Raw genomic sequence first — 25,959 nt, 5'->3', positions numbered from 1 at the left:
TTTCCTCCCCCCGCCCCCGCTGCCCCCACCCGGGGCTCCTCCCACTCCCGCCGCCCCGGGGTCCCCTCCCCGTCCCCCTCCCCCTCCCCCCGTCCGAGGCTCGGGTCACGCGGGCGGGCGCGCACTGCGCATGCGGCTCCGGGGACGCGGGCGCTTGGACCGGGTGCTCGCCCTCCCCGCCCCCCCGCCGGGCACCCACCTGGGGCCGCAGCCTCCTCCCACACCGTCAGGTGCGCGGGCCGCGGCGTCTCCCTCCCGAGCAGCGCAGCGCACACGCCTCCCGTCAGCCCCGCGCCCACCACCAGCGCCCGCGCCATGGCCTCGGCTCCAGGGCCCCCCGCGGTCCCGGCGGCCGGCCTGCAGGGGGGAGGGGGGAGGGAGGAGGGGAGGGGAGGGGCGGGGCGGGGCGGGGCCTGGAAAGGGGGCCGGAGCGGCGGGAGGATGGGGGAGCGGAGGGGGAGGAGGGGCGCGGGAGGGAGAGGGGAGGGGCGGGGGCGGGGAGGCGGGCCCTGGAGGGGAGGGGCGGGGCGGGACCTGGTAAGGGGGCGGGAGGGGCCGGAGGTGCCCGGGAGAGACTGGGACGGGGAGAGGGGGGGAGGGGGAAGGGAAGGGGAGGGCCCAGGAGGGGGAGAGGCGGGAAGAGCTGGGCCTGGGACGGGGGGGAGGGGGGACCTGGAAACGAGGTCGGAGGGGCGGGAGGATGGGGGAGGGGAGGGGGGAGGCGGGGCCCGGGAGGGGAGGGGCGGGGAGGGGACCTTCAAAAGGGGCGGGAGAGGCGGGGGCGGTGCCCGGGAGGGGGCGGGGGCGGGGACCCGGGAGGGGGCGGGGGCGGGGACCCGGGAGGCGGGGCCAGCCCCGGGCGCGCAGGGGCAGGCGGGGGTGCAGGTCCCCCCTCCGGGAGCGCAGCGGCTCACCTGCCACCTGCCACCTGCCGGGCCCTGTGCGACCCCCCTGCGCAGTGGGTGCAGTGATGTCTGCGTGTCACAGCCGCGGCGATATTTGTTAGACATTTTACTTATTTCTTCATGAGAGAGGCAGAGGGAGCGCCGGCTCCTGGGGACCCCGCTGCGGGCCTCGTCGGGGACCCGGTCACGCCGCCCCCATCCCGGCGCTGTGGGGCCCAGGTGGTGCGGCCCCCCCGGGTCAGAGCACCGCGCTGGGGGCAGGCCTGTGCCTGGGCTGCGGGGAGGGAGGAGGCCGGGTCCCCGCGGCCCCGGGGTCGGTTCCACCGCAGCGTCGCCCTGGAGGGTCCCCGCGAGCCCACGGCCCCCAGGGGGGCGGCAAGGGCCCGAAGGCAAAGAGCAGGCCCGCCCGGCTGCAGCCCAGGGGCCGCCCGGCCGCCAGCACCTGCGCAGCCGCCAGCAGGAGCAGGGAAGCTGCCGTGGGGCCAGGAAGAACGTTTAGGAGCCACAGGTTTTCCTTTATGTCCCCATCACGAAGACGTGGCCCTACATGGAGTGGGCGGTAGAGCGATGCTCCCAACATGTGGGAAAAGAGCCAGAAGGAAATGCAGATGAATCCCATAGAGTCTGTACAAGGCCCCTAAGAATAAAAGAAGGAGCTGAACACAGCACCACGAAATGCGTACTTGCACAGGACAGAAGGCAAATAGTGAGCAAACTGGGGCACCGTCTGATAATACTCCAAGAATCCTAAAACTGGGTCTTTTCAATGAGACGTACCAGGCCTACACTCTGATCTTGAGAAAATAATAGATAGACATTTCTGTAAAAATGCGGCCACCTCGATGGTACTGGGGACACTGGAGTGTGCAGGGACTCGAGCGACCGGATTATGGGTGTGCGAGCATCTCCCTGAAGCTGCTGGGGAAATAGGCCTTCGGATATTTACGGATGTATAGAAAATGACTCCTTCTGTGGTGCTCAAACACTTGCTACGAAACCAGAGTTTAAATCCCAGAGTTTAAATCCCAGAGTTTTGTAGATACACGCGGAGACGAGTGCCCGTGCCGTGTTAGGTAATCATGAGAGGAAGCAGATGCACTTGCGTTTTTCTATTAGTTTCAGATATTTGGTAAAGGCCGTCTGTATTGATTTATTTGTCATGAAAGAAAGTAAAGCTGAAAAAAAAAAAAAAGAAAGTAAAGCTGATCTGGTAGCTGGAAGCGTCTCAGTCCCTGCCTGAAAGCCGTGGACCATCTAAGAGGTGTCCCAGCCACGTTCTAGGATCTTGGAATTGTCCAGAAAGGGTACCTGAGGGGCTCCTTCGGCTGCCCTGTGCCACCAGCACTGCAGCCCCGTAAACCCGGCATCAGGGTTTCGGCCCACGCAGGTTCCCCCTGGGTTTTGAGTCTGTTCTGCTCCCGTCCACCATCGCCTCTTGCTTCCTCATCTCCGAATCCCGAAACCTCATGGTCCTCCTCAATTCCTTCCCTTTTCCCACTCTTGCCAGACTGTCAGTCCTCTGGGTTTGGCCTCTTGCCCTTTGTCTCCTAAGCCCAAGGCCGTGCAGTTGCACACCAGAACCTCCGGCTTCCACTCCCGCCAGAAACCATCCACGGGGCCTGCGTTAGGGCACACTCGTGGGCACGTAGCATTTTGACCAGAATCACCACCGGATGGATGTGTTCTTAAATTCGAGCAATTGTTACACTCTGTTTTTTAAAGACTGAGAGCTGGAGGGAGCACGCATTTAGGATTATTGTGTCATCTTGGAGAATTGACTCCGTATCATTATGTAAACTTTCTTTTTATCTATAATAGCATTTTTCTTTTTTTCTTTCTTTTTTTTTTAGCATTCCTTTTTCTGATTCAACTTTGTTTGAAATTAACATAATTGGTCCAGCCTTCTTTTGGTATATTTCGCTCTACCCTTTTAACTTAAGTATCTGCGTTTAACATGAATTTCTTGTAGAGAGCACACAGTTCAGTCCTGCTTTTTAAAAATTTAATCTGATAAAAAATTAAATAATCTGACAGTCTCTGTCTTTACCCATTGTACTGAGACCATTTGCCTATAAGGTGATTATTGATTAAGATCTACCAAGTTGTAAAAAAAAAAAAAAAAAGATCTACCAAGTTGTTCTATATGTTGGCAAATTAAACACCAATAAAAAGTAAGTTTATATATATATAAAGATCTACCAAGTCACTCCTGCGCTTATGTTCTTTATTTCTTTTTTACTTCTCTGGGTTTAACTGAGCATTTATTTTATTCCATTTAATCTCATTTATCGGCTTATTATTTATACTTCTTAAGACATTTTTGGTGGTCTCCTTAGGGTTTACAATATACATTTTAAGATGATCTTAGCCCATCTTCAAATAATGTCATACTTTCCACCATATGGCTTGAGTAAAAAACTAAGACCTCGCTCATGTTGTCCATAGGGATAAATCTTCAAAACCTAGCAATACTTTCAAGACTCTTGCTTCTCTATTTGTTTTTGGGTTTTTTTTTTTTTGGTAAGATTTTATTTATTAATTAATGAGAAACACAGAGATGTGTGAGAGAGAGGCAGAGACGCAGGCAGAGGGAGAAGCAGGCTCCACGCAGGGAGCCCGACGCGGGACTCCAGGACCACGCCCTGGGCCCAAGGCAGGCGCTAAACCGCTGAGCCACCAGGGATCCCCCCAACCTACGTTTCTGACTTCTCTTGGCTGTCGTCACGTGTCCTGTGCTGACTGAATTATTTGATGCTCCTGCATGAGCAAAGGTGCTAAACCTTTACTCCCGCAGTTCTGGAGTGTTCAGCAAATGCTTTTTTTAATTTTAACTTGTATTTCCAGGAGCTGTTCATTGGCGTTAGTTCTTCACCCTTTTCCTTTAATGGTGTGATCAACAATATGTTCTTGGAACATTGTAGAGAGGGGCCCCCCCGGGTGGCTCGGGGGTTGAGCATCTGCCCTCGGTTCAGGGCGTGACCCCAGGGTCCCGGGATCGAGTCCCACTTCGGGCTCCCTGTGGGATCTCCCTCTGCCTGTGTCTCTGCTTCTCTCTCTCTGTGTCTCTCATGAATAAATAAAATCTTTTTTAAAAAAAGTAAATAAAAATTAAAAAATAGAACGTTATATAGAATTTGGGGTTGTTACGACCATTGAATAGAGGTAGCCATGCTGGCTTGGCATGCTTCTCATTACCGTAGTCTGTAGGGACTACTTCACGTGCACCCCCAACCTCCAGAATGGGTTAGCAGAGCTCTAACTGCAGGGTTGGGGTCCATGGTTGGTTACTGTGATACTGTATCTTTCTGGGAAATTTGGAAATGACAACTAAAGAACGTAGGTTTGCAAAATAGCCAGGACGGGTGTGTTTATATTTACTCTTCCTAGCCACCTTGGTCTTTTCTCCTCTTTTCTATTCCTGATCCTTGCGAGGCAGGCTCCTTCTCATTTTTTTTTTTTTTTTTGTTGTTGTTGTTGTTCCTTCTCATTTAAGACCCACTTAAAAGTCACCTAAAAGGCGCCTTCTCTAAGCTACTTGACTTAAAACAACCACCCCATGACTCTCTAGTGCACTGACCTGCTCTGTTTTCTGCATGTCAGTTGATCACATTTACAAGTTCTCTTGCTTTCTTACCTGCTTACTTATGTATTGTTACGAGAATCTCCACACCAAGGGGCAGCATCATTGTCAGAGTCAACAGAGTAACCCTGGCAACTAGAATCAGAGTTAGAATTCCCAGAAACAGAGCTCCCGGGCTGTCTGCCTAGAAGGTATACAGGCCTTTCAAGGGTCAGGCTTATGCCAGGGTAGGCGGGATGGTAATTCCAAGGGGGCAGTTTCAGTGTTGAAAATACTTTCTCAGAGAGTGCTTTTTTAATATTATGATATGACTGTAATAGTATGAAAATATCATGCCAGTCCACAAAGGATGTCTACTCTATGACGCGCAGCTCCGTCTGCCCTCGCTGTGTTACTGATAACTTCGATAATCATTGATGGCAAACGTAGCAGTTTTTAGATGGCATCAAATCAAGATGAATAGCCTCACAGGGTTGGTGTAAGGTGAGGAGTTTCAGAGATTTCAATAGACGTCACTATTTATTTAGTTTTGTTAAATCACGCAACAAAAACGGACAAGGTTATTAGAACACTTACCTTTGTATCTAGAAAATAATTCTACAGAATCAGGGAAAGAGGGCTTGGAATTTTACTCGGCCTCGGGCATCAGGATGGCTCAGTCACTTAAACATCTGATTCTTAGAAAAAAAAAAATCTGATTCTTGATCTCAGCTCAGGTCTTGAACTCTGGGTGGTGAGTTCAAGCCCTGTGTTGAGATTACTTAAGAAAAAAAAAAAAAGAATTTTACTTGGCCTTAAGTTCATGATGAGTTAACAGCAGAAGAGAGCTGTCGAGACAAAAAGTAGATCTAAACCTAAGCCATGAAGAGTGAATCAGCATGTGCAGATCGAGAGAGGGGATGGTCTCACACCACGTACACTGGCCAGATCATTTAGAAAACTGCGTTCAGTGGTTTTAAGAGAACCATTCAGAAACTGATGCCATTCCGAAGAAAAGTGTCCAAGATGGTAAGCAGGCTTGAGATGACCTTATTTGAATAGGTAAGAGGGTTAGAGATTTCTAGCCTGGAGAAAACTTTAGGAAAACATGAAGACTATCTTCAAATAGGTTAAAGACCGTAAGAGACAAAAATAATTGGACGTATCAGCGTACTGAAGTCCATGGAAAAAAACTATAAGAAAGTAGATTCTGATTTAACTCAAAGAAGATGTTTAAGGAATGTTTTTAAGTAGATGCATTTAAAATGGAATGTGTTTCTGCATGAGGTAGCTCTCCACCTGGGACGCCTTCAGGCAAAACCTGGGTGAGCACGAGGGGGAGGCTATTGCAGAAGGAAATGAAGAATTGCATGGGACTGGAGTCCTCCAACTGGGTGCACAGGAGTCCTCCAACTGCATTTGATGAGTAAATGAAGATTTTCTAAGTGGTAACTCAATTGTAATTTTAAGGAAGCCAATTTCCACATTCTCGGCCGCTGAAAGGAATTTTTACTAATAGGTCTGTAAAAAGCTTTGTGTCCAGCAGACTCTCCTTTCCTAACCGTATCTCTCACAATTGCTCCTTACTAACTTTACAGAAGGAATCTCAAGATTTACCCACCACCATGAAACATTAGCGTATTCTGGATTTAACTATATATTTACCTTATCAATTTTATAGTTTCATGCGATTTCCTGTCACTTAGTAACCTCCTTTCATTTCAGCTTGAAAAAGTCCCTTTAATGTTTATCATGAGGCCCATCTAGTGATGAACTCCTTCCGCTTTTACTTTCTGGAAAACTATCTTCCCTTCAATGTTGAAGGGCAACTTTGCTGGGTTGAATGTTCTTGATTGGCAGGATTTGGTTTTCTTTTTTTCCTCCCTCCCTCCCTCCCTTCCTTCCTTCCTTCCTTCCTTCCTTCCTTCCTTCCTTCCTTCCTTCCTTCCTTCCTTCTTTCCCTCCTCCCTTCCTTCTTTCCTTCAGTACTTTGAATATATATTTCTTGCCACTCTCCTGACCTGCTGAAAAATTTCCTGATAGTCTTATGGACATTCCATCATTGATAACAAGTTTTTTCTTACTGTTTTAAGATTCTCTCCTTGTCTTCAATTTATCACAATTCCATTATAATGTGCCTTGGTGTGGGTCTTTTGGGATTCATCTCTTTGGGGACTTTATTGGCTACCTGGATCTGAATGCCTGTTTCTCTAGATTATGTAAATTTATAGCTATTATTATTATTATTATTATTATTATTATTATTATTTTAATGAGCTTTCTGCCCATTTCTCTCTTTCTTCTTCAGGGGCCTGTATAATGTGTATATTGGTCCACCTGCTGGTGTCCCATAAACTCTTAAACTATCCTAAATCTTTCTCATTCTTTTTTCTTTTTGCTCCTCTGATTGGATGAATTCCACCGCCCTGTCTTTACTAATCTTTCCTTCCACTTGATCTAGCCTGCTGTTGAAACTCTCTATTGAATATTTCAGTTCAATGATTATATTCTTCCTTTATGTGATTTATGTTTGGTACATTTTAACGTTTCCTGTCTGTTGAAATTCTCACTTTGTTCATGCATTGTCCTCTTGATCTTGGGGAGCATCTTTATGACTTAATTTGAAATCTCTTTATCATTATCACTGGTTTTTTTTTTTAATGACTGTTACTTACTTATCCCCATTTCATTAAGATCTGTTTCTAGAGTTTTATCTCATTCTTTGGTTTGGAATATTTTCCTGTGTTTCTTCATTTTCCTTGACTCTCTCTATTGGTTTCTGTGCATTAGATGAAATAGCTGCCTCTCCTAGTCTTGGCACAGTGCTCTCATTATAGGAGATGAACCTCATCGATAATCCCAGCATATACTTCTGAATATCCTTTGTGATTACCCAAGCCACTTTATTTGTTCGTGGTGTCTCCCAGTAGTTGAGACCATCCCAAAACCATTACTATCCTAAAGAGAAGGATCATAGTCTGTGCCCAGATACAAGCCAGACCATTAGGCAACAACTAAGAAAGTGTGTATTTAGGCCTTTTCCAGGGAGAAACTGGTGGATGGGCATTTTTGCTTGTTTCCTCCACACTGGGCCTGGGTATATAAGAAAGGAGAGGGTTGTTTGTGAGCCCATCAAGAATTTTTTCTTTGTTTGCTACTGTCCTGTGGGGTTTTTAAAAGTAAATCCCATTTGTTATCAGAGCCAAACAATCCAGAGGCCTGTCCCTCAAGAGGCAACCACAAGAGCTGTGGTGCTAGATATGTGTCCCAGCCTCCTCTGGGGAGATACTGGCTACTTGCAGCGGGCTAGAGAGAAAGCAGGGGAGGTGCCCAGACACTTCCATGATCTCTGGGGAGGATACAGTCAGCCCCTACACATCTGCTAAATTAGAAACCTGACCCTCAGGCTGAAGCTTTTGAAGTATGCAAATAGACCTCATTTAGGGGAAGACTGAGAGTTGGGCATTTTTTCCTACTCCTTCTGTAGAACTTCAGCTACTGATTTTTTCTTATCTTTGTTATTTTCTCACATAAGCAGTCACTGCTATAGATTGTCTTCTAAGTACAGCTTAGCTGCATCTCACAAATTTTGATGTGCTGTATTTTCATTGTCAGTTAATACAAAATATTTTCAAATTTTGCTCTTCTTTGAACTACAGGTTATTTAGATAGAAATGTGTTACTTAATTTCCAAGTATTTGTGTACTTTCTAGGATTCGTTCTTATTATTGACTGTTAGCTCAGTTTTGTTACGGCTCACGAACTTTGTATGGATTCTATGGGTCTTTTCTATGGGGCAGACTGTTGGTGAATGTTTCTTGTATAGTGATGATGGATATGTATTCTGCTCTTGTATAGAATGTTTTATACATGTCAATTAACTCAAGTTGGTTGATAGTATTTTTCAGGTTATCTATATCCTTGCTAATTTATTGTCTACTCATTCTACCAATTACCAAAAAAGGAGAGTTGAAGTTACCAAAAATAGTTGCAGACTTATCTCTTTCTCTTCCCAGATCTATCAGTTTTTACCTTATATATTTAAGTCTTTGTTGTTAGAGATATAGACATTTAGGATTATTGTGTCATCTTGGAGAATTGACTCCATATCATTAGGAAACTTCCTCTTTATAATAGCATTTTTCTTTTTTTCTTTCTTTTTTTTTTAGCATTCCTTTTTCTGATTCAACTTTGTTTGAAATTAACATAATTAGTCCAGCCTTCTTTTGGTATATTTTGATCTACCCTTTAACTTAAGTATCTGTGTTTAACATGAATTTCTGGTACAGAGCACACAGTTCAGTCCTGCTTTTTAAAAATTTAATCTGACAGTCTCTGTCTTTACCTAGTGTACTGAGACCATTTGCATATAAGGTGATTATTGATTAAGATCTACCAAGTTGCTGCTGCACTTAGATGTTCTTTATCTCCTTTTTACTTCTCTGGGTTTAACTGAGCATTAATTATTATTCCATTTAATTTCCTTTATTGGCTTATTATTTATACTTCTTAAGACATTTTTGGTGATCTCCTTAGGGTTTACAATATACATTTTAAGATGATTTTAGCCCATCTTCAAATAATGTCATTCTTCCTATCATATGGCTTGAGTAAAAAATTTAAAACTTGCTCATGTTGTCCATAGGGATAAATCTTCAAAACTTAGCAATACTTTTAAGACTATTGCTTCTATATTTGATGTGCTTTACACCAACCATACATATATACTTAAAACTCATTGCTGTTGCTGCAGTAACTGCCAGGAGGAAGAACAGAAACCTATTTCAGGTTTTTCAGAGCATTGGAATCATGTCTTAGTAATTTTGTTTTTTTCAAACTGAAGGCAGTGAGAAACTACCCTAATAACCATTGTAAATGTGCTCTCATTTTGCATATGGGAAAGTAGCTTAAAAAATGATAGAAGGTTGGATTTGATATTGCACTGAAGTTAAAGTTTCATTTTATTTTTTCTTCTAGAATAATATTTTTTTGGCTTCCTTATGACTCTGTTTAGCAACTTTTGCTAAAATTTTGCTATGATTGACTACTTTGAAGATACATATGTTAAGCACCTAAAATCACCAAGAACAGAGAGGTATGGCTGTAATGTTTTTCATTGTTGTGGGGTAGATCTAGAGTCAAATTAATCAGTTTAATGCCAGAGGCTGAAGAAAAATAACCCTCAAACCAGCTTTTAGGGAATTATATTTAGAATAGCTGGGTGTTATTAATAATACAGATTTTGGTACCTTCATATTTTAAGTACTTTTGCTAACTGGGTGATAATCTTTAAAAATGATTATTTAAAGTCTTAGTTGCTTTGAATTTTAATGTTCTTGTACAAAACTCAATTTTTCCATTCTACTTTCATCTTTAATATCTTATAAAAGTTTGCCCTAAACAGAGCAAAGCACCAGTGATTGGTCCACGGAATAGTATTTCACCAGACAGCCAGCATAAATGGAAAATTATGGTGATCGACTTAAAATGACATAATAATGATAATCCGCTGTATTAGGTACAAAATTGCAGGTAACAGTAACACTTTATTGGGGTAGGAATTACTAATTCTACAACATCTGTGTGACTTTAATAGTGACCTGTTATATTCAGAGTATCATTTCAACATGCAAGTATTATAAAATTATTGAGATATTTTACATTTTTTGTTTTAAGCCTTTAAAATCCAGTGTGTAATTTACTCCTATAAAAATGTCAATTTGGGAGCTAAATTTTTTATCAGACATACTTGGTCTGTGTTCAGATTTCATAAAATTCATGCTTAAAAGAGTAATGTCACATATCCAAGGTGTTCAATCATATTTCAAAGTTGTTCAGCAACCGAATTCACTACCAATAAATTATTTTTCTTACAAATTTGCATCTACTTTGACAATTACAAAAATTTTAGGAGAATTAATTTGACTTTGAAGTAGTATATCAATTTAAAAATTCACCTGTCCAAAATTAAGTTAATTTGAAAGCTTACATTAATTAGTCTTATTAATATTATATTCATCTTAGAGTTTAAAAGAAACTCTAAATTTATCAGTATCACACAAAGGGTTCTTTCAATTTTTTTTTGTAGCTACTTTATATAATGCTATTAGTTAGAAATAAATCCACACATTGATTCCTGTTAGGAAAATGAGGTCGTTATTATTGATAAGCATTACAGAAAGCTTCCACTTAAACATAATTTGTAGTACATTAATAAGGTAATAAATGAGCATTTTTCCTCCATCATATTGATGAGAAAAGATTGAGGCACACTGCCATCATTTTTTTTTTTTTTTTGACTACCGGATAGTTGATAAGTTTTAATTTTATTTCGGGGCAGTCTTGAATTAGAGTTGACAATACACTCAATCTTTTAAAAATCATCCATGACTCAATGAATGAGCTTGGATAAAAATCACAAGACTCATTGTTTTCTATTTCTTTCAAGAGTTATGGAAGCTGACCATTATTCTTAGCATTTGCATATGCATATGAGTGATTTTTGACAACTGTATCCATGACACTTTTTATAAAGTCTGCTTCAGAAAACCGAGCACATGCATTTTTCAATATGTATCAGTGGGATGGAACAATAAAAAAAAAAAAAAGTACTAATCTCTTGGGTTAAGAATTCCAATGAAAAGAACCAACTTGGGATCCCTGGGTGGCGCAGCGGTTTAGCGCCTGCCTTTGGCCCAGGGCGTGATCCTGGTAGACCCGGGATCGAATCCCACGTCGGGCTTCCGGTGCTTGGAGCCTGCTTCTCCCTCTGCCTATGTCTCTGCCTCTCTCTCTCTCTCTCTGTGACTATCATAAAAAAATTAAAAAAAAAATTAAAAAAAAAAAAGAACCAACTTGAAGGTTTCACACTTAACTGATTTCAAAACTTGCCACACAGCTTCAATCATCTAAACAGTGTCTTACTGGCATAAATACTGACACATACCAAGGGAACAGAAAAGAGAGCCAGAAATAAGCCCTGCATATTCTGACAGTTCAGTTTACGCCTGTTTTCCAAGTTAATTATTAATGTCCATTCGTTTTCAAAAGTTTCTCATTCTGGATGATAAATGCTGCACTTGTTCCAGCCACACTGTGAAGAACTTTAAATTCTCTGCTAGGAAACAAGGCCTGTATACACAGTGAGCTTCAGTATCGGTTTACTATGGACAGTTTCCAAGAAACTAGAGAGATTGGAGAACCAAGTAGCCTTGCCACCCACCCGACGAGCACTTTTCCAAGAACATCTCCAAAGAAGAGTATCTAGATTGTGGCTGCAGATGTTATAAATGCTTTTCTTATGCACTTACATTAGCAAATTTCTCTCTCTTCTCTGGTAGAAAAACTTGGTGATAATGTTTTAAAATTTGCTTTTCTCCTTCCCTAAAGAGCGCACACATTATACCAAATGCAATACAAACCTAGACCAAAAGGGGGAAAGCCCAGTTTCCATAAATGAAAGCTTTCAATTAGCAAATACATGGAGTTTAGAACTTTCAAGTCTAGCTACTTTACAGCAAATTGTTAAATTATCGCACTGGAGACTAAACCTAACAAAATGTATAGGAAAGACACACACAATTATTTGTATGTAAATTATTTCTCTAAGTTGCTGGTGTTCGTTTGTTCTCTTAAGTGAAGAAATCTAATATGTATTAAATGTCAGCTATGTGACTAGCATCCTACTAACGAACCATCATCTCACATTTACCAAATTTAAGTTTTATCACAGCCCAGAGGAGTAGCTGTTTTTCACATACTATCGGTGGAGAAACTGATGCTCAGAGAGGTTAAGCAACTTCCTTTAAGTTGCAAAGCTTGTGAGTGGCAGAGCCAGACGTTTTATAAACTCTGCATAATGCCCTTCCAGGTATAGTGCCTGGTTTATTGTACAAGGTCATGAGATCCATGTTTTTGGAGAGAGAATGTGGGTAGTGACCTTGGTGGTTCCCTGGTTTCTTACTTTTTTAGAAAGAACTTACCAGCTTCCCAGAATTTAGGATTTTGTCAAAATTCCCATTTCTGTAGGCAATAAAATCTAGATGCTGAGAGGCTAGATAAAAGTTAAGTCATCCAAGCTTCCTAATCTCTTCACCCATCCCACCCCACCCCCCCCCCCAAAAAAACCAACAACCTTTAAATATATTTTAAATAAATATTAGTCTGGTAAGTATTATTACATCATTAATTCAGGTATCAACTTACAATGTAGGATAAGGCTTTTGGAACTAGGCTAAACAGGTCTACAATGGAAACCCCACAGAGGGGTTTGTGCTACAAAAGAGGGTAGTGGGAAGAGCATGGATCTGGGCCTGAAGCAGGAATGAATTGGAATCTTGCTGCCAATTACACATTGTACGTCCTTGGACAAGTTAATTTTTCAGAGCTTTGGTTTTCTGACCTGAAAATGGAGATATTCCCTAACTCAGAGATTTAGTTCAACAGTCGAATGGTATCACTTGCTGCCATTTTAATAGTATTAGCATCTCCTTCTCTCTGTAGGTCCCACGTGTCCTTCCTTTTCGGAGTGATGTCTTTGGTTTTCCTTCTGGGAACTACCCAAGCTGTCTTTCGATCTGGGAACCCCGAAGTGAACATGAACATTGTAAGTTGCTAGGAAATAAATGCTAAGCTGCTGGGAAACGCTACTCCTTAATTGGGGGGAGGGGGCTTTTATTTTAATATATTCCTGCATTTAAATCTTTCCATACGGGTCAACTAATAGTCCCCATTACTCTTCTGTAGCTGCCAGGTTCCCCTTCAGCCTTATATCATCCCCGGATGAAAATATATGGAAATATATTCAAACACCTTTATGGAGGACTTAGAAATTCCCTTTTGCGTGCATGCACGTACACACAGATTTCAGATCTAAGCTCAGCTATGAGCATAGACATGCAAACATTCGTGGGTCAACGTATATTTTAAAATTGCATATGGCTGAGTGGGTCAAAGTCTGAGTGATCAGTAGTTAGAAAACTAGTAATGTGTAGGACTGATGTTTGGCAGGTGTTCTAAAATAGCTGCTACTGAACGGATCAGCAAACTAGCAGGAAAAAAAATTATCCCGAGCTTGAGAGACAATACAAAGGTCCATTATTACATTAATAGGTCAGATTGGCATCAGGTTACATTACGGACCAGCTATCTTATCCTAAACAGCTTCTTTTTTTCTCTTTATCAAGAGCCAAATCATTTCCTATTGGGGCTACCCGGATGAAGTGTATGATATTGTAACTGAAGACGGTTACGTCCTCGGCCTTTATAGAATTCCTTACGGGAAGACAAACAATGACAACTCAAGTAAGATTCAATTCTGACAAACTGGCGACTCCCTGGGCCTGGGGTTCTTAACTTTTCCATTTCCTCTCAGTGAGTTTTGGACAAGAAAAGGATGTAAAGATTACGTGCACAGACATGTCTCTACAGGCCTCTCTCTCTCTCTTTTTCTTTTTTTTTAGATTTTTAAAAATTTTTTTATGATAGAGAGAGAGAGAGAGGCAGAGACACAGGCAGAGGGAGAAGCAGGCTCCACGCAGGGAGCCCGACGTGGGACTCGATCCCAGGACCCCGGGATCACACCCTGGGCCAAAGGCAGGCGCCAAACCGCTGAGCCACCCAGGGATCCCCCTCTTTTTTTAATATTTTATTTATTTATTAATGAGAAACCCAGGCAGACACAGGCAGAGGGAGAAGCAGGCTCCCTGCGGGGAGCCCGATGCGGGTCATGCCCCGGGCCCAAGGCAGATGCCCGACGCCGAGCCCCCCGGGAGCCCTATGTGCCTCCCTTCTGGAGGGACCATTCTCGTGGCCTCCTGTTGACAGGCTGGTTTTAGCGTCGTGGAACACAAGCTGTTCTAAGCGTTCTCTGGCCACTTTACTCACACGTAGGGATTCTCTACATCTCTTTGTTTTGCGAAGGGTTACACGTGGTGCCCGGCCCCAGTCTCCATAGGTCTGATAAATGGCTGGCTAGAGTGTCCTTCCCGGCCTGGCCTTGCCCGGCTCCTCCAGTAATGGCAGAGGGGCCCGGGTGGTGCAGCCGCACTCCCCTGGCCCGCGACAGGTGCATCACCATCCGCAGGTGTGCTCACAAGCATCAGGCCCTCCATTCGTCACTAGGGCTGTGATCCAGTATCGGCCGCTTCCCAGCACAGAGCGTCCTGATCCCTTTTGCCTCTTCATCTAATTGCTCAAATAAAAGCCAGCCTTTTCTTTTCTTATTTTATTTTATTTTATTTATTTATTTTATTTTATTTATTTATTTATTTATTTTATTTTAGGCTTTCTCTTTAGATTGTCTCCCTGAAAAGAATGTTTCTCGTAGCATAAAATACCCTTTTAAGTTCTCGTTTTAAACATTAAAGTGCATTTCAGGGAAGATGCTAACTTGAAGCAACTTCGATCAAGGTCATTCTGTGTCCATATAAAGGTCACGGCGGCTGGACGTAAAACGTTCGCCTAGGTCTGACATAATCATAGTCATCATTTTTCAGCGTCTGACCTGATTTCACGAATACTATAATAACATATGGAAAGGTAGTTTTAAAGATACAGCGGGGTGCTTCGGAGCCGTCGGGAAGCCAGGCCGGAGACAGGATCCCGGCGCCTGCGGTCGCTCGGCTGTGTCGTCGGAGAAAGCCCGCGGGTGCAGGGCAGGGCAGGAGGCACGGGCCCAGGGCCCCACCTTGCAGCCGGGGGGCTCGGGTGGCATCGCTGCACGGGTTAGTCATTGCCCAAGGCCACTGGTGGGCAGATGCTCTGGTGGGCTCAGGGGCTGCCCCTTGGCTGGGGGGGCACAGGGAGGGGCAGCTCCGAGGAGCACCTGGAAGGGGTGCCCAGGGCAGCCAGCCCAGCCCCGCTGCCCGGGAGGAGGCAGGTGCGGCCCCAGGACAGCAGGGCGCACCTACTGCCTTCCCTGGACCCTGGGTCTGTCACATCCCGCTCGCTTCACCCAGCACAGGGCTACCGGGGGTGGCAGGCCCCGTTCCTGGGAAGCCTACGAGAGGGAGGCCAAGGGAACAAAGAATGACACAAGCCGCTGCAGCTGATGCCAGCGCCGCGGTGGCACCACCCGTGGCCGCCCGCGCAGCTGCGCCGCTGATGGGGCAAGTCCGGCCTTCCCTGGAAGGGTACTGCGCCCCTGACCGGTCACGCCCTGGTCCTTGCACAGCTGCCGGGGCACAGGCCTGCGACCGACAAAAGGCGTCCCGTGATCACGGGAATCCCAAATATATCGTCCCCTCCTCATTCTCTTTCAGAAGCCCGCGAAGAGACGTGAACTTTTAAGGATTAGAATAATCACATATCTGACAGCAATGTGGGCGCTCATATACATCTGAGTGTTTTTATTGTTTCATTTTATTTTACTTTGTTTGAGAGAGAGAGGGAGCGAGCAGAGGGAGGGGGAGAGAGAAATGAAACGTGACCGCATCGTGCACCTGGTCGCTTGAAAAAATTCTTCATTGATCTGTGCTAAACGACTCTGACGTACGATGGGATTAAACGTGGGTGATTCACCCTATTTATACAGTAGAAAATTTTAAAATTTTTCTTTAAAGCTTCCAACATCGTGTATTAGAAGCTTGAATTTCAGAGGAGATGCTTGTGCAGATACCACAAAATTTAAAAAGAAATTTTCTGCATTTTTCCCCCCTAGCTCAGAGGCTGGTCGTATACTTGCAGCATGGCCTGTTCACATCTGCCAGCAGCTGGATTTCAAATCTCCCTAACAACAGCCTGGGCTTCATTCTGGCAGATGCCGGTTATGACGTGTGGATGGGGAACAGCAGAGGGACGACCTGGTCCCGGAAACACACGTACCTAAACACCAATTCCAAAGAATTCTGGGCCTTCAGGTACAAATGATATCAGTAATGCTTTTCACCTTGTAAGTGTGTGAAATATTGCATTTTGCTTTCAAATGAAATAAAGTAGAATAGAAGTGTCTTCTCTCCATCAGGTCTTTTCACGGACCATCACAGACTTATGCAAGTGTTGGCTTGAAAATTAGAGTACTTGTGTGATTTTAGGGCGTTTCTCATTTTTCAGCAGTAACTTTTATTGGCATTAATCATTTTGTTGGCCCCCCCCAACTGTTTTCTTTCACCCCATAACCTATAAATATATGTTTATCTCCCTGCACGTAGAATAAACAGCCTCTTTATAAGACTACCTTGGAGGCATTTTCTTTCCTTGACTCTGTTCTCCCAGAGGTCTTTATTCAGTAGGTACATTAATGCACAAGAGGGGTGGAGGGAAGGGCCGAGGGAGAGGACGGATCTCAGCGGACCCCACGGCCAGTGCAGACCTGACGGGGGCTCGATCCCAGGACCCTGAGCTGCCGGCCTGAGTGGCTATCAGGAGTTCAAGCCCAGCTGGCTGAGCCCCAGCGCCACCTATTCTCCTTCCCTCCCCGGGTCATGACCCTCAGGTGTTAGCATCGCATCAGTGGCAAGGGGATTCCAATTTCCCTTTTTCTGTTGTAGTTTTGACGAGATGGCAAAATACGACCTGCCGGCCTCGATCAACTTCATCATGCGGCACACGGGACAGGAGGGAATCTTTTATGTAGGCCACTCCCAGGGCACCAGCATCGGTAGGCCCCGGGGGACTGTCGTCGCGCTGCGTGGGGAGCTCCAGAGAGTTCCCTTTCTGATATTTCCCACTCATTTTTTCTCCTTTCCCCTTTATTCCCTTTCAGTATTTTTTATACAATGGAATATTCCTCAGCCATTACAAACGACAAATACCCACCATTTGCCTCGACGTGGATGGTACTAGAGGGTATGATGCTGAGTGAAATAAGTCAATCGGAGAAGGACAAACATTATATGGTCTCATTCATTTGGGGAATATAAAAAATAGGCATTGTTTTTAATACTAATCATCAGCATCATGTTGTGATCAATGTGCATGTCTCAGGCTGGGCGATCGGCACTTGTTTGATAAGGGAATTAAGAAATGAATGAGTCAATGAATTGGTCGGAGCATACCGAATGCGCTCTTAATTGCCATGATGTCGTGTCTTACATGCCAGTGATTGCGTAAGAATCGTTCATTTCTGTCTTATTTTCTTTCAGCTTTCATAACATTTTCTACAATTCCAAAGATCGCTGGAAGAATCAAAGTCTTTTTTGCCTTAGCTCCAGTTTTTTCTATTAAAAACTCAAACAGCCCTTTAATTAAAATGGCATACAGGTGGAGGTCATTGATAAAGGTATGTTACTCCTTTCCTTCTCATAGTTGATAATCCAGAGTGACAATAATTTTGTCCTTTCAAAATAAAAGGTCTTGACTATATTCACATGAATTTAATTTTTTGGTTTCATTGACACTGGATTCTTTGTTTTTACAAAGGAATAATAGGATAGTACTCATAATACCTTTGGACATCTCATTGTGAAGGAAAATCCAATAGTCAACTTATCTCTATCTCCTGCTTTCAAGTTTTGTCCTTAATTTAAATGGTTTTTAAAAGATTTTATGGAATTATTTATTTGAGAGAGAGAGAGAGAGAGAGCATACGACTGAACAGGAAGGTGGGGACAGGGAGAGGGACAAGCAGACTGCACTGAGCCCAGGGCCCGGCCTGGGTCTCGATCTCCCAACCCTGAGATCATGACCTGAGCCAGAATCAAGAGTCAACCACCTAAATGACTGAGCCACACCCAGGAACCTCCCTAATTTAAATGTTTTAAACTAATGGGAGACAGTGCATTTGATTATAAATATAATGACTTCATCACACCATTTCTTGATTAATTATTTCTTAATTAATTATTCCAAATATGAATAGAGTGAATCTGTTTTGCAGACTTTTTTTGGCAGCAAAGACTTCCTCCCTAATACCTCATTTAAAAGATTTGTTGGTTCAAAGCTGTGTCCGCTGAAGATTATTGGTAAGATTTGCCGTGATATCTTGTTTATGATGTATGGATGTGACCTGGAGAACTTAAATATGGTGAGAACAAGTTGAATTTGAAATGTATTTCGTCAAAAAAAAAAATGAAATGTATTTTGTCAATTATTAGAAAGCAACTCTTAATAGTACTTACTTCATGCCCGGTGTGTCATTTTTATGATTTATCCACATACACTAATAGATTCTTAGCCTTTCTGCTTTTGTGACTAGACCAACACCCTGAACCTAATCAGAATTAGCATTCTGGGATTATTTTGTGTTCACACCTGTCTTTTCTCTGTAGAGGACAGAGAGAGGTGCTATGATGGGTATCTTTATTGGCCGTTCCTATTGTGTGTTAGTTTCCCAAAGTTTCTTATATGTAAGTTGTCCTGCCCTTATATCCTGCTTCCTAATACTCGTACCTTTTCTTGTTGACCCTTTTGTAATCAACATTAGTGCCTGCTGGTTATCTTACACGCTTCCAGCGTTCATCAAGATTCCTGGAGTGGGAGACTGTTTAGGTACTCAGGCTACTATTCCCAAGGCCATACGGGCTGCCTGTGCTTAGATGCCGTTACAGGTGCAGGCATTCATTCTAAGACTTGTTCAGCACATTAAATTAAAAACCCAGATTTAGCAGAAGCAGCTGTGGCAATTAGACTCCAGGTTGGCTCCTGCACCTGTACCATTTAATGATTTCTCAGCGAGAACCAATTTATTCATTCAAAGAAAGAGAAGTTGTCAAGATGTCCGTTCTTACCAACTTAGTCCACAGGTTCAGTGCAATCCCAATCAAAATCCCAGCAAGCTAGTTTAAGGATATTGACAGATGACTTCTAAAGTTTATAGAGAGAGGCAAAACCCAGAGTAACCGACACAGTATTGAAGGGAAAGAGCAAAGTTGGAGGACTGATACTATTGACCTCAAGACTTATTACTAAACCTCACAGTGTGGGGTTCGTGAAAGAAGAAACAAGGAGATCAATGGAACAGAACAGAGAGCCCAGATCTAGGGCCCCATAAATATCATCAACAGATCCTCAACACAGGACAAAAGGCAGTGCAATAGAAAAACCATAGCGTCTACAACAAACAGTATCAGGACAACTGGACATCCACATGCAAAAAAATGAACCCAGACACAAACCTTATTCCTATACTTCACAAAATTAACTCAAATTTGGATCATAGACCTAAAGATGAAATGTGAGACTAGAAAGCTCCAAGAAGATGACATAGGACAAAATCTAGATGAGCTTGGGCTGGGCAGTTACCACCAGGGCGGTACATTTGTTACAACTGATGAACCTACATCGACACATCATGAGTACCCCAAATCCGTAGTTTACAGTATGGTTGCTCTGGGTTTCCACATTCTATGGGTTTTATTTTTTTATTTTTTTTTCATTCTATGGGTTTTAGCAAATGTATAATGACATGTATCTACTATTACAGTGTCACATAGGAAGTTTCACTGCCCTAAAAATCCTTTGTGCTTCACCTATTCATCCCTCTCCCACTCAACTCCTGGCAACACCACTATCTCCCCATTTTTGCCTTTTCCAGAATGTCATATAGTTGGAATTATACAGTGTGTAGCCCTTTCGGATGGCCTTCTTCCACTTAGTAGCAAAGATTTAAGGTTCCTCTGTGTCTTTCCATGGCTGGGTGGCTCATTTACTTCCAGTGCTGAAAAATATTCAATTGTCTGGATGTACCTCTGTTTACCTATCCACTCACTAAAAGGACATTCGGGTTCAAGTTTTGACAATTAGGAATAAAGCGCTATAAACCTCCACGTGCAGATTTTGTGTGAACATAAGTTTTTGACTTGTTTGGCTAAATACTAAGGCGCGTGATTGCTGGATTGTATGCTATGGATACACTTTATTTTATGAGACCACCCCACCGTCTTCCAAAGTGGTTGCTCTATTTTGCATCACCAGCGGCGGTGAATGATGTCTCTACCTCCTCACCAGCATGTGGTGCCGTCAGTGTTTTGGACTTTTGTCATTTTCATACGTACGTAGCAGTGTCTCATTGCTCTTTTAAGTTGCATTTCCTTGATGACATATAACGCGGAGCATCTTCCCGTGGTCATCTGCTACCTAAATATCCACTCAGTGAAGCATCTAAGTCGTAAGCCCATTTTAAAATCAGGTCGTTTGTGTTCTCATTGTTGAGTTTGAAGAGTTCTTTGTACGTTTTGGGTAACAGTCCTTCCTAGGTATGTCTTTGGCAAATATTTTCTTCCAGTCTGTGGCCTATCTTCTAATTCTCTTGATATTGTGTTTTGTAAAGTGGACGATGTTAACTTTAATCAAGTCCAGCTTGTCAGTTACTTCTTTCTTTAAACTATTTTATTTAAATTCAATTTGCCAACAAAATACAACACCCAGTGCTCATCTCATCATGTGCCCTCCTTATTGCCTGTCACCCAGTTACCCCATCTCCTTACCCCTCTCCCCTTCTGCAACCCTTTGTCAGTGACTTCTTTCTTAGATTGTCCCTTTGATGTTTTATTGAAAAAGTCATCACAAGACCCAAAGCCAACTAGATTGTCTTCTAGGAGTTTCATAGTTTTGAGATTGACATTTAGGTCTGTGTTCCATTTTGACTTAAGTCTTGTGAAGGGTGTGAGGTATGTATCTCGATTCTTTTTGTTTGTTTGTTTTTTATTTTCCCTATTGCATATGGTCAGCTAGTTGTTCCGACACCGTTTATTGAAGAGACTATTGTTTCTCTGTTGTATTGCCCTTTCTCTGTTGTCAGAGATCTGTTGACTATATTTGGGGGGGGGTCTATTTTGGGGCACTCTGTTCCATTCTGTGGATCTATTTGTCTCTTCTTTCACCAATACCACAGTCCTGATCACTGTAGGTTCATAGCACATCTTCAAGTTGTGTCAGGCCCCAACGTTGTCCTTCCCTTCCCATATTGTGTTGGCTGCTCTGGGTCTTCTGCCTCTCTGTCCTAGAAGCAGTTTGTTGATATCCTTAAGATAACTTGCTGAGATTTTGATAGGATAACATTGACATTGTATGTCTTGTTCACTGAGGGAGGCTCCTAGGGACCTTGTAGGCAATAGGAACCTAGATGACGGATGGACGTGAAGGCTGTTGTGTTGCTGATGGCTTCTCTGAGAGTGTGTAGAACTTCGGACCCCAGTTAATCATGGAGAGGGTTTCTTTTTAAATCTCCTAACTGCCCTTGGGAGGCCCTGGGCTGATTTTGAGCTAATCTCAAAATGAAACTTCAGATCTTCAGCAATTGACAAATAACTTGAAGGAAAAACTGGATTCAGTCCTTTGATTTTTTGAGTGGTTCTTTTTTTCCCCCATTTTTCCTAGTATTTTCTTTCTTTCTATCTTTTCAGTTCTTCAGTGCCTTCAAAAGGAGTGCGTGTGTGTGTGTGTGTGTGTGTCTGTGTGTCCTAAGAGTCTTGATTGATTTCTGTATGGAATGACAATTACATAACCTAGAAATCCAAAAATAGCTTCTACATTAATACAAAAATTACACATTCAATGAGTGTATTTATTTGTATATACAAATAAATGTATTTGATTAAAATAAAATTTTATCTCTTTTTATTGATACTATTTATTTAAAAAAGAATTTTACATTTTATTGAAATTATTTAGTATAGTAAATGTTGAACATCATGCTTTCTCTGGTTGGGCTAAGTATAAAAATAATTTTTTCACCCCTCAGAGTCGTATGGATGTGTATATGTCACAAAACCCAGCAGGGACATCTATTCAAAATATGGTACACTGGAGTCAGGTAAAACTTTTCAAGTACATTTTAGTATGATTTTATTTATACTACTCATGGTTTATGCCATCATTCTAGGAGTTATGCCATTGCCATAGGATGATAAATTTAGGATAAAATGAAATGATTGTGGGTATCCCTGGGTAGCTCAGTGGTTTAGCACCTACCTTTGGCCCAGGGCGTGGTCCTGGGGTCATGGGATCGGGTCCTGTGTTGGGCTCCCTGCATGGAGCCTGCTTCTCCCTCTGCCTGTGTCTCTGACTCTCTCTCTCTCTCTCTCTCTCTGTCTATCATGAATACATAAATTTTAAAAAATCTTTAAAAAAATGAAATGATTGCATAATTGTATAATTATGTTAATATCATAATCTATTAGGTCCTCTAACCCTAAGCAATGATCAGAGCAATATAGTTATTTTCTGTTTTACAAATGAGAAAATGTTAATTCAGAATAGTAGACTAGGAATCATCAAGGCCATGTTCATCGTTTGACTTGGCCGAAGACTCAGAGCTATTTCTTTTAAAAAAACATCTAAGACTAGAACACAGGTGTCCCAGTGCCTCGCCTCTCATTAGACTACACTTTCTCCTCTGTTAAGTTATGAGCTCCATGAGGACCATGAGCAAGTTTTATTCACTTTTGTACTTGGCCAAGAGTTCTGCGCAAAGAACGTTTGTTGAATGATATTGATGATGAAAAAAATCCAATGTGAATATCATCTTAATGTTGTGAGCCAGGATAATACCCTAGAAAGAACAGTATACTTCAGATCAAAATATCAGACACTGAATCCTTTCTCTGAACCTCATTGGCAAGCTCATTTAATCTTTACGAAGTCAATTTCCTTAATTTTAAAAATGGAGTTAACAATAATGCTCTAACAAAAATATTATGAGAGTTCAATAGGGTGATGATTTTGAGTATTATTTAAACTTAATAAATACTTAGAAATTTAAAGTACCACTGAGATATGCTTTAAGGGCTTTCTCATTTAAAAATGTTTAAATCTCCTAGGTGATTGTTTGAGATAAATAATTAAAAATCTTTAACTTATCTTTAGATTTAGGTCATTCCTGACAATATCTAGGCCAGGAAAATCTAAGTAATGTTTGCATTTATTCATCCACTTAAACAATATTTATTGAGCACCTACTAGGTGCCCTGTACTATTCTATGCTCAGGATATATATATGTGTACTAAATAAATATTCCTATCCTCCTTAAGCTTACATTCTAGTAGCAGATACACAGATAGTAAACAATAAACATAGCAAATAAATAAATCATTAAAACTTTAGAAGAGGATAGAAGCTATGGAAAAGCAAGATACAGAGATTTGGGATATTGGGTAGTGGGTTGTGTTTTTGGATTTCATTTTTATTTATTCATGAGAGATACACAGAGAGAGGCAGAGACACAGGCAGAGGGAGAAGCAGGCTCCACGTAGGGAGCCCGATCTGATGTGGGACTCAATCCCAGGACCCCGGGGTCATGATCTGAGCTGAAGCAGACACTCAACCACTGAGCCACCCAGGAGCCCCATAGGCAGGCTCTAAGATACAGGCCAACGATGGAATTCCAGATGGTCGAGAGAGTTTTAGGAGTTGGGAGGACTTGAGAGGAGGTAAAATGCGGGGTGTATTAGAATCCCGGAGAAGATGGGTAACCTGAGACTCTGAATCTTCCTGCAATGAAAACATTATTAGGGGGGAAAATGGACACAATCAGATTAGACCTAGTAGGCTCAAAGCAGGTAGTGGTGGTGAGGCTATAAGTATGGGGGGTGAAACAAGAGGTAGCTTCTGGCACATGCTCTGGAGCACTGTTGTTTGAAGCAAGGGTGTTTAGGGAAGTGTCATTGTAGTCTGGGGCACTGAGTCCTCAACACTCACTTTTTTTTTTTTTTTGGAAAGATTTCTTTATTATTTTAGAGAGAGAGAAAGAGCAGGGGGAGGGGCAAAGGGAGTTGAAGAGAGAGACTCTCAAGCAGACTCTGATCTGAGAACCAAGCTCATCGCGGGGCTCAATTTCACAACCCTGAGATCAGGACCTGAGCGGAAACCAAGAGTTGGACGCTCAACCGACTGAGCCGCCCAGACATCAGTAGACACTCACTTTTGACCTCTCTGCGTGGGGCTGAGGATTTCTGGGGAAGGTTGATGAGGCCCTAAGCACACAGGCCCCCTTTAACAGGGTAAAAGGCCTTGGGGATTTGTGCATTTATATAAAGATGATAGAGTCATAGTCTGTAGATTCCTCTCCTCCTACCTCCCACCCCTCCCAGTTCTTGCCCTGTACAGAGGAAGGGAGGAGCAAGGAGGTCCCCCTGCACCTAGACCAACAGGCCGGGGACAGAGGGGCGCACGTCCAATGAGCACCTCACTTTACCAGCTGCACTGTAACAAACAAAGGAGTGTCATCTTGCTTTTAAATTTTTTTCTTTCAGCTTTTTAATTCCAGTCACTTGAGAGCTTTTGATTGGGGCAGCCCTGCTCTGAACTTGGTTCATTTTAATCAGGTACATAATTATGTATAGGCTAAAAATGATCCCTTTGATCAGTTCAGAGGATGTTGCTACAGAAAAAGGCTCATGTAAAGTCCGAGAGGACAACAGAGTGAGAAGGACCAACAGATGAGGATCGCCATGGTTTGGATCCATATTGTCACATCTAACCCAATGAGCTTTTCCAGGTTTTCTGTATGTTTCAACAACAAATATCTTGGATGAGCCTGGGGAAGTTTACAGGCTGTAGAGCAGTTCATCCTCCCCCAAGAAGAAACTCTGTGTGCATAACATGCATAGCTCTGTGGTTGGCTAAAGAAGAAAGAAAAGGCATAATATGGTTCTTGACCCTAAAACTATTAACTGTATTTGGGAAGATAAGACAAACCCATAATAATGAGGGAAAAGATAAAAGTCAATGAGAAGGTGGTAAAAATTGTATGAGGAGGATGACCGAAATCTTGAAGAATTAGAACCCGTCTGTCATCTTCAAAGTTACCCTGTTCACCATACTTTTCTGCCTTCGCTAAACTCCATGCCTGATCTGGTCTGCTTGTGTAAAACTCCAGAGTTTTGATCGTAGAAAGATCAAAATCAATACGATCAGATTTAACTTCGACTGCCAATATTTGCCATTTATTAATAAGCATATTGCCAGTTACACAGCCACAGAAACTTTTGATTAAAATACCTTCATGCTTTATAAATAAAAGTGAAATTATCTCTGTGGAATGTCTGCACACCCTGAATTAGAGCAAACTGTCTCGTTTTGATTTGTATCTGATCTATTTCTAAGTAGAAAATCATAATAACGATTCTTTCAAATGCATTGCTTCCATAGTGGTAATTATTTTAGACTGAGTTGATTTAATAATTGCATTAATTCATCACTTAAAAATTAGTAAAGAACACCTTCCATGTGTCATTTTCTGTCTTATTTTTACTCGTTTGCACTTAGGCCACTCCTCCATTTTATAATGTGACAGACATGAATGTGTCAACAGCAACTTGGAATGGAGGCAATGACTTGGTGGCCGATCCTGAAGACGTGGAGAATTTGCTTTCTGAAATTACACACCATATTTACCATAAAACTATTTCTTACTACAATCATATTGACTTTTTGTTCGGATTAGATGTATATCAGCAAGTTTACCATGAAATCGTTGACATTATCCGAGGCAGTCTATAAAGAACTACGGTACTTGGTGTTGAAGGAGCTATAAAATTTCTCTTAAAATCCAATCATTTTTTTCTTGCTCTGTATGTTTTCCCAGTTATTTAAATAAAGTCTGGATTTTTTCCCTA

The 25,959-nt window shown here is 42.6% G+C and overlaps 2 protein-coding genes across 21 annotated transcripts in view; one reads left to right on the top strand and one right to left on the bottom strand.

Moving 5' to 3' along the window:
• The window catches only part of RNLS (renalase, FAD dependent amine oxidase), a 277,156-nt gene extending 276,786 nt beyond the window's left edge, over positions 1 to 370 (bottom strand). For 6 of the 10 annotated variants that reach the window (XR_013366020.1, XR_013366021.1, XM_077874842.1 and 3 more), the window contains exon 1: positions 200 to 358. Coding sequence is in view for 8 of the 10 variants with exons in the window: in XM_077874842.1 (XP_077730968.1) it covers positions 200 to 317 (118 nt within the window). In the remaining 2 variants the exon portion in view is untranslated. Of the gene's footprint in view, positions 1 to 199 lie in introns of all 10 variants that reach the window. The other 4 variants (XM_077874845.1, XM_077874838.1, XM_077874846.1 and 1 more) reach the window with 4 other exon arrangements.
• LIPJ (lipase family member J) lies at positions 98 to 25,959 on the top strand. 11 transcript variants are annotated; one of them, XM_077874831.1, is made up of 11 exons: positions 98 to 230; positions 9,442 to 9,559; positions 12,967 to 13,069; positions 13,650 to 13,767; positions 16,124 to 16,322; positions 16,953 to 17,062; positions 17,547 to 17,683; positions 18,263 to 18,427; positions 22,085 to 22,156; positions 24,595 to 24,666; positions 25,610 to 25,959. In XM_077874831.1, the coding sequence occupies exons 2-11, from the start codon at positions 9,501 to 9,503 to the stop codon at positions 25,841 to 25,843; spliced, it is 1,269 nt and encodes a 422-aa protein (XP_077730957.1). In that variant the 5' UTR covers positions 98 to 230; positions 9,442 to 9,500; the 3' UTR covers positions 25,844 to 25,959. The 11 variants fall into 11 exon arrangements, 10 of the variants coding, with proteins under 10 accessions (XP_077730957.1, XP_077730955.1, XP_077730958.1 ...); XM_077874829.1 differs by lacking the exon at positions 98 to 230 and adding an exon at positions 4,579 to 4,676; XR_013366018.1 differs by lacking the exon at positions 98 to 230 and adding an exon at positions 4,683 to 4,968 and having other exon boundaries at positions 18,263 to 18,365; positions 25,610 to 25,687.

The sequence above is a fragment of the Canis aureus genome, chromosome 27 (assembly GCF_053574225.1).
Source record: "Canis aureus isolate CA01 chromosome 27, VMU_Caureus_v.1.0, whole genome shotgun sequence".
NCBI lineage: Eukaryota > Metazoa > Chordata > Mammalia > Carnivora > Canidae > Canis > Canis aureus.
Note: the sequence above shows the minus strand (reverse complement) of the source record. Positions and strands in the feature narration are given on the sequence as shown.

Coding starts and splice junctions, on each gene's coding strand:
- LIPJ (XM_077874831.1), top strand. CDS start 9,501: ATGATTGACTACTTTGAAGATACATATGTTAAGCACCTAAAATCACCA. Junction 17,684..18,262: donor GGTGGAGGTCATTGATAAAG/GTATGTTACTCC, acceptor AAATATGAATAG/AGTGAATCTGTTTTGCAGAC. Junction 18,428..22,084: donor ACCTGGAGAACTTAAATATG/GTGAGAACAAGT, acceptor TTCACCCCTCAG/AGTCGTATGGATGTGTATAT.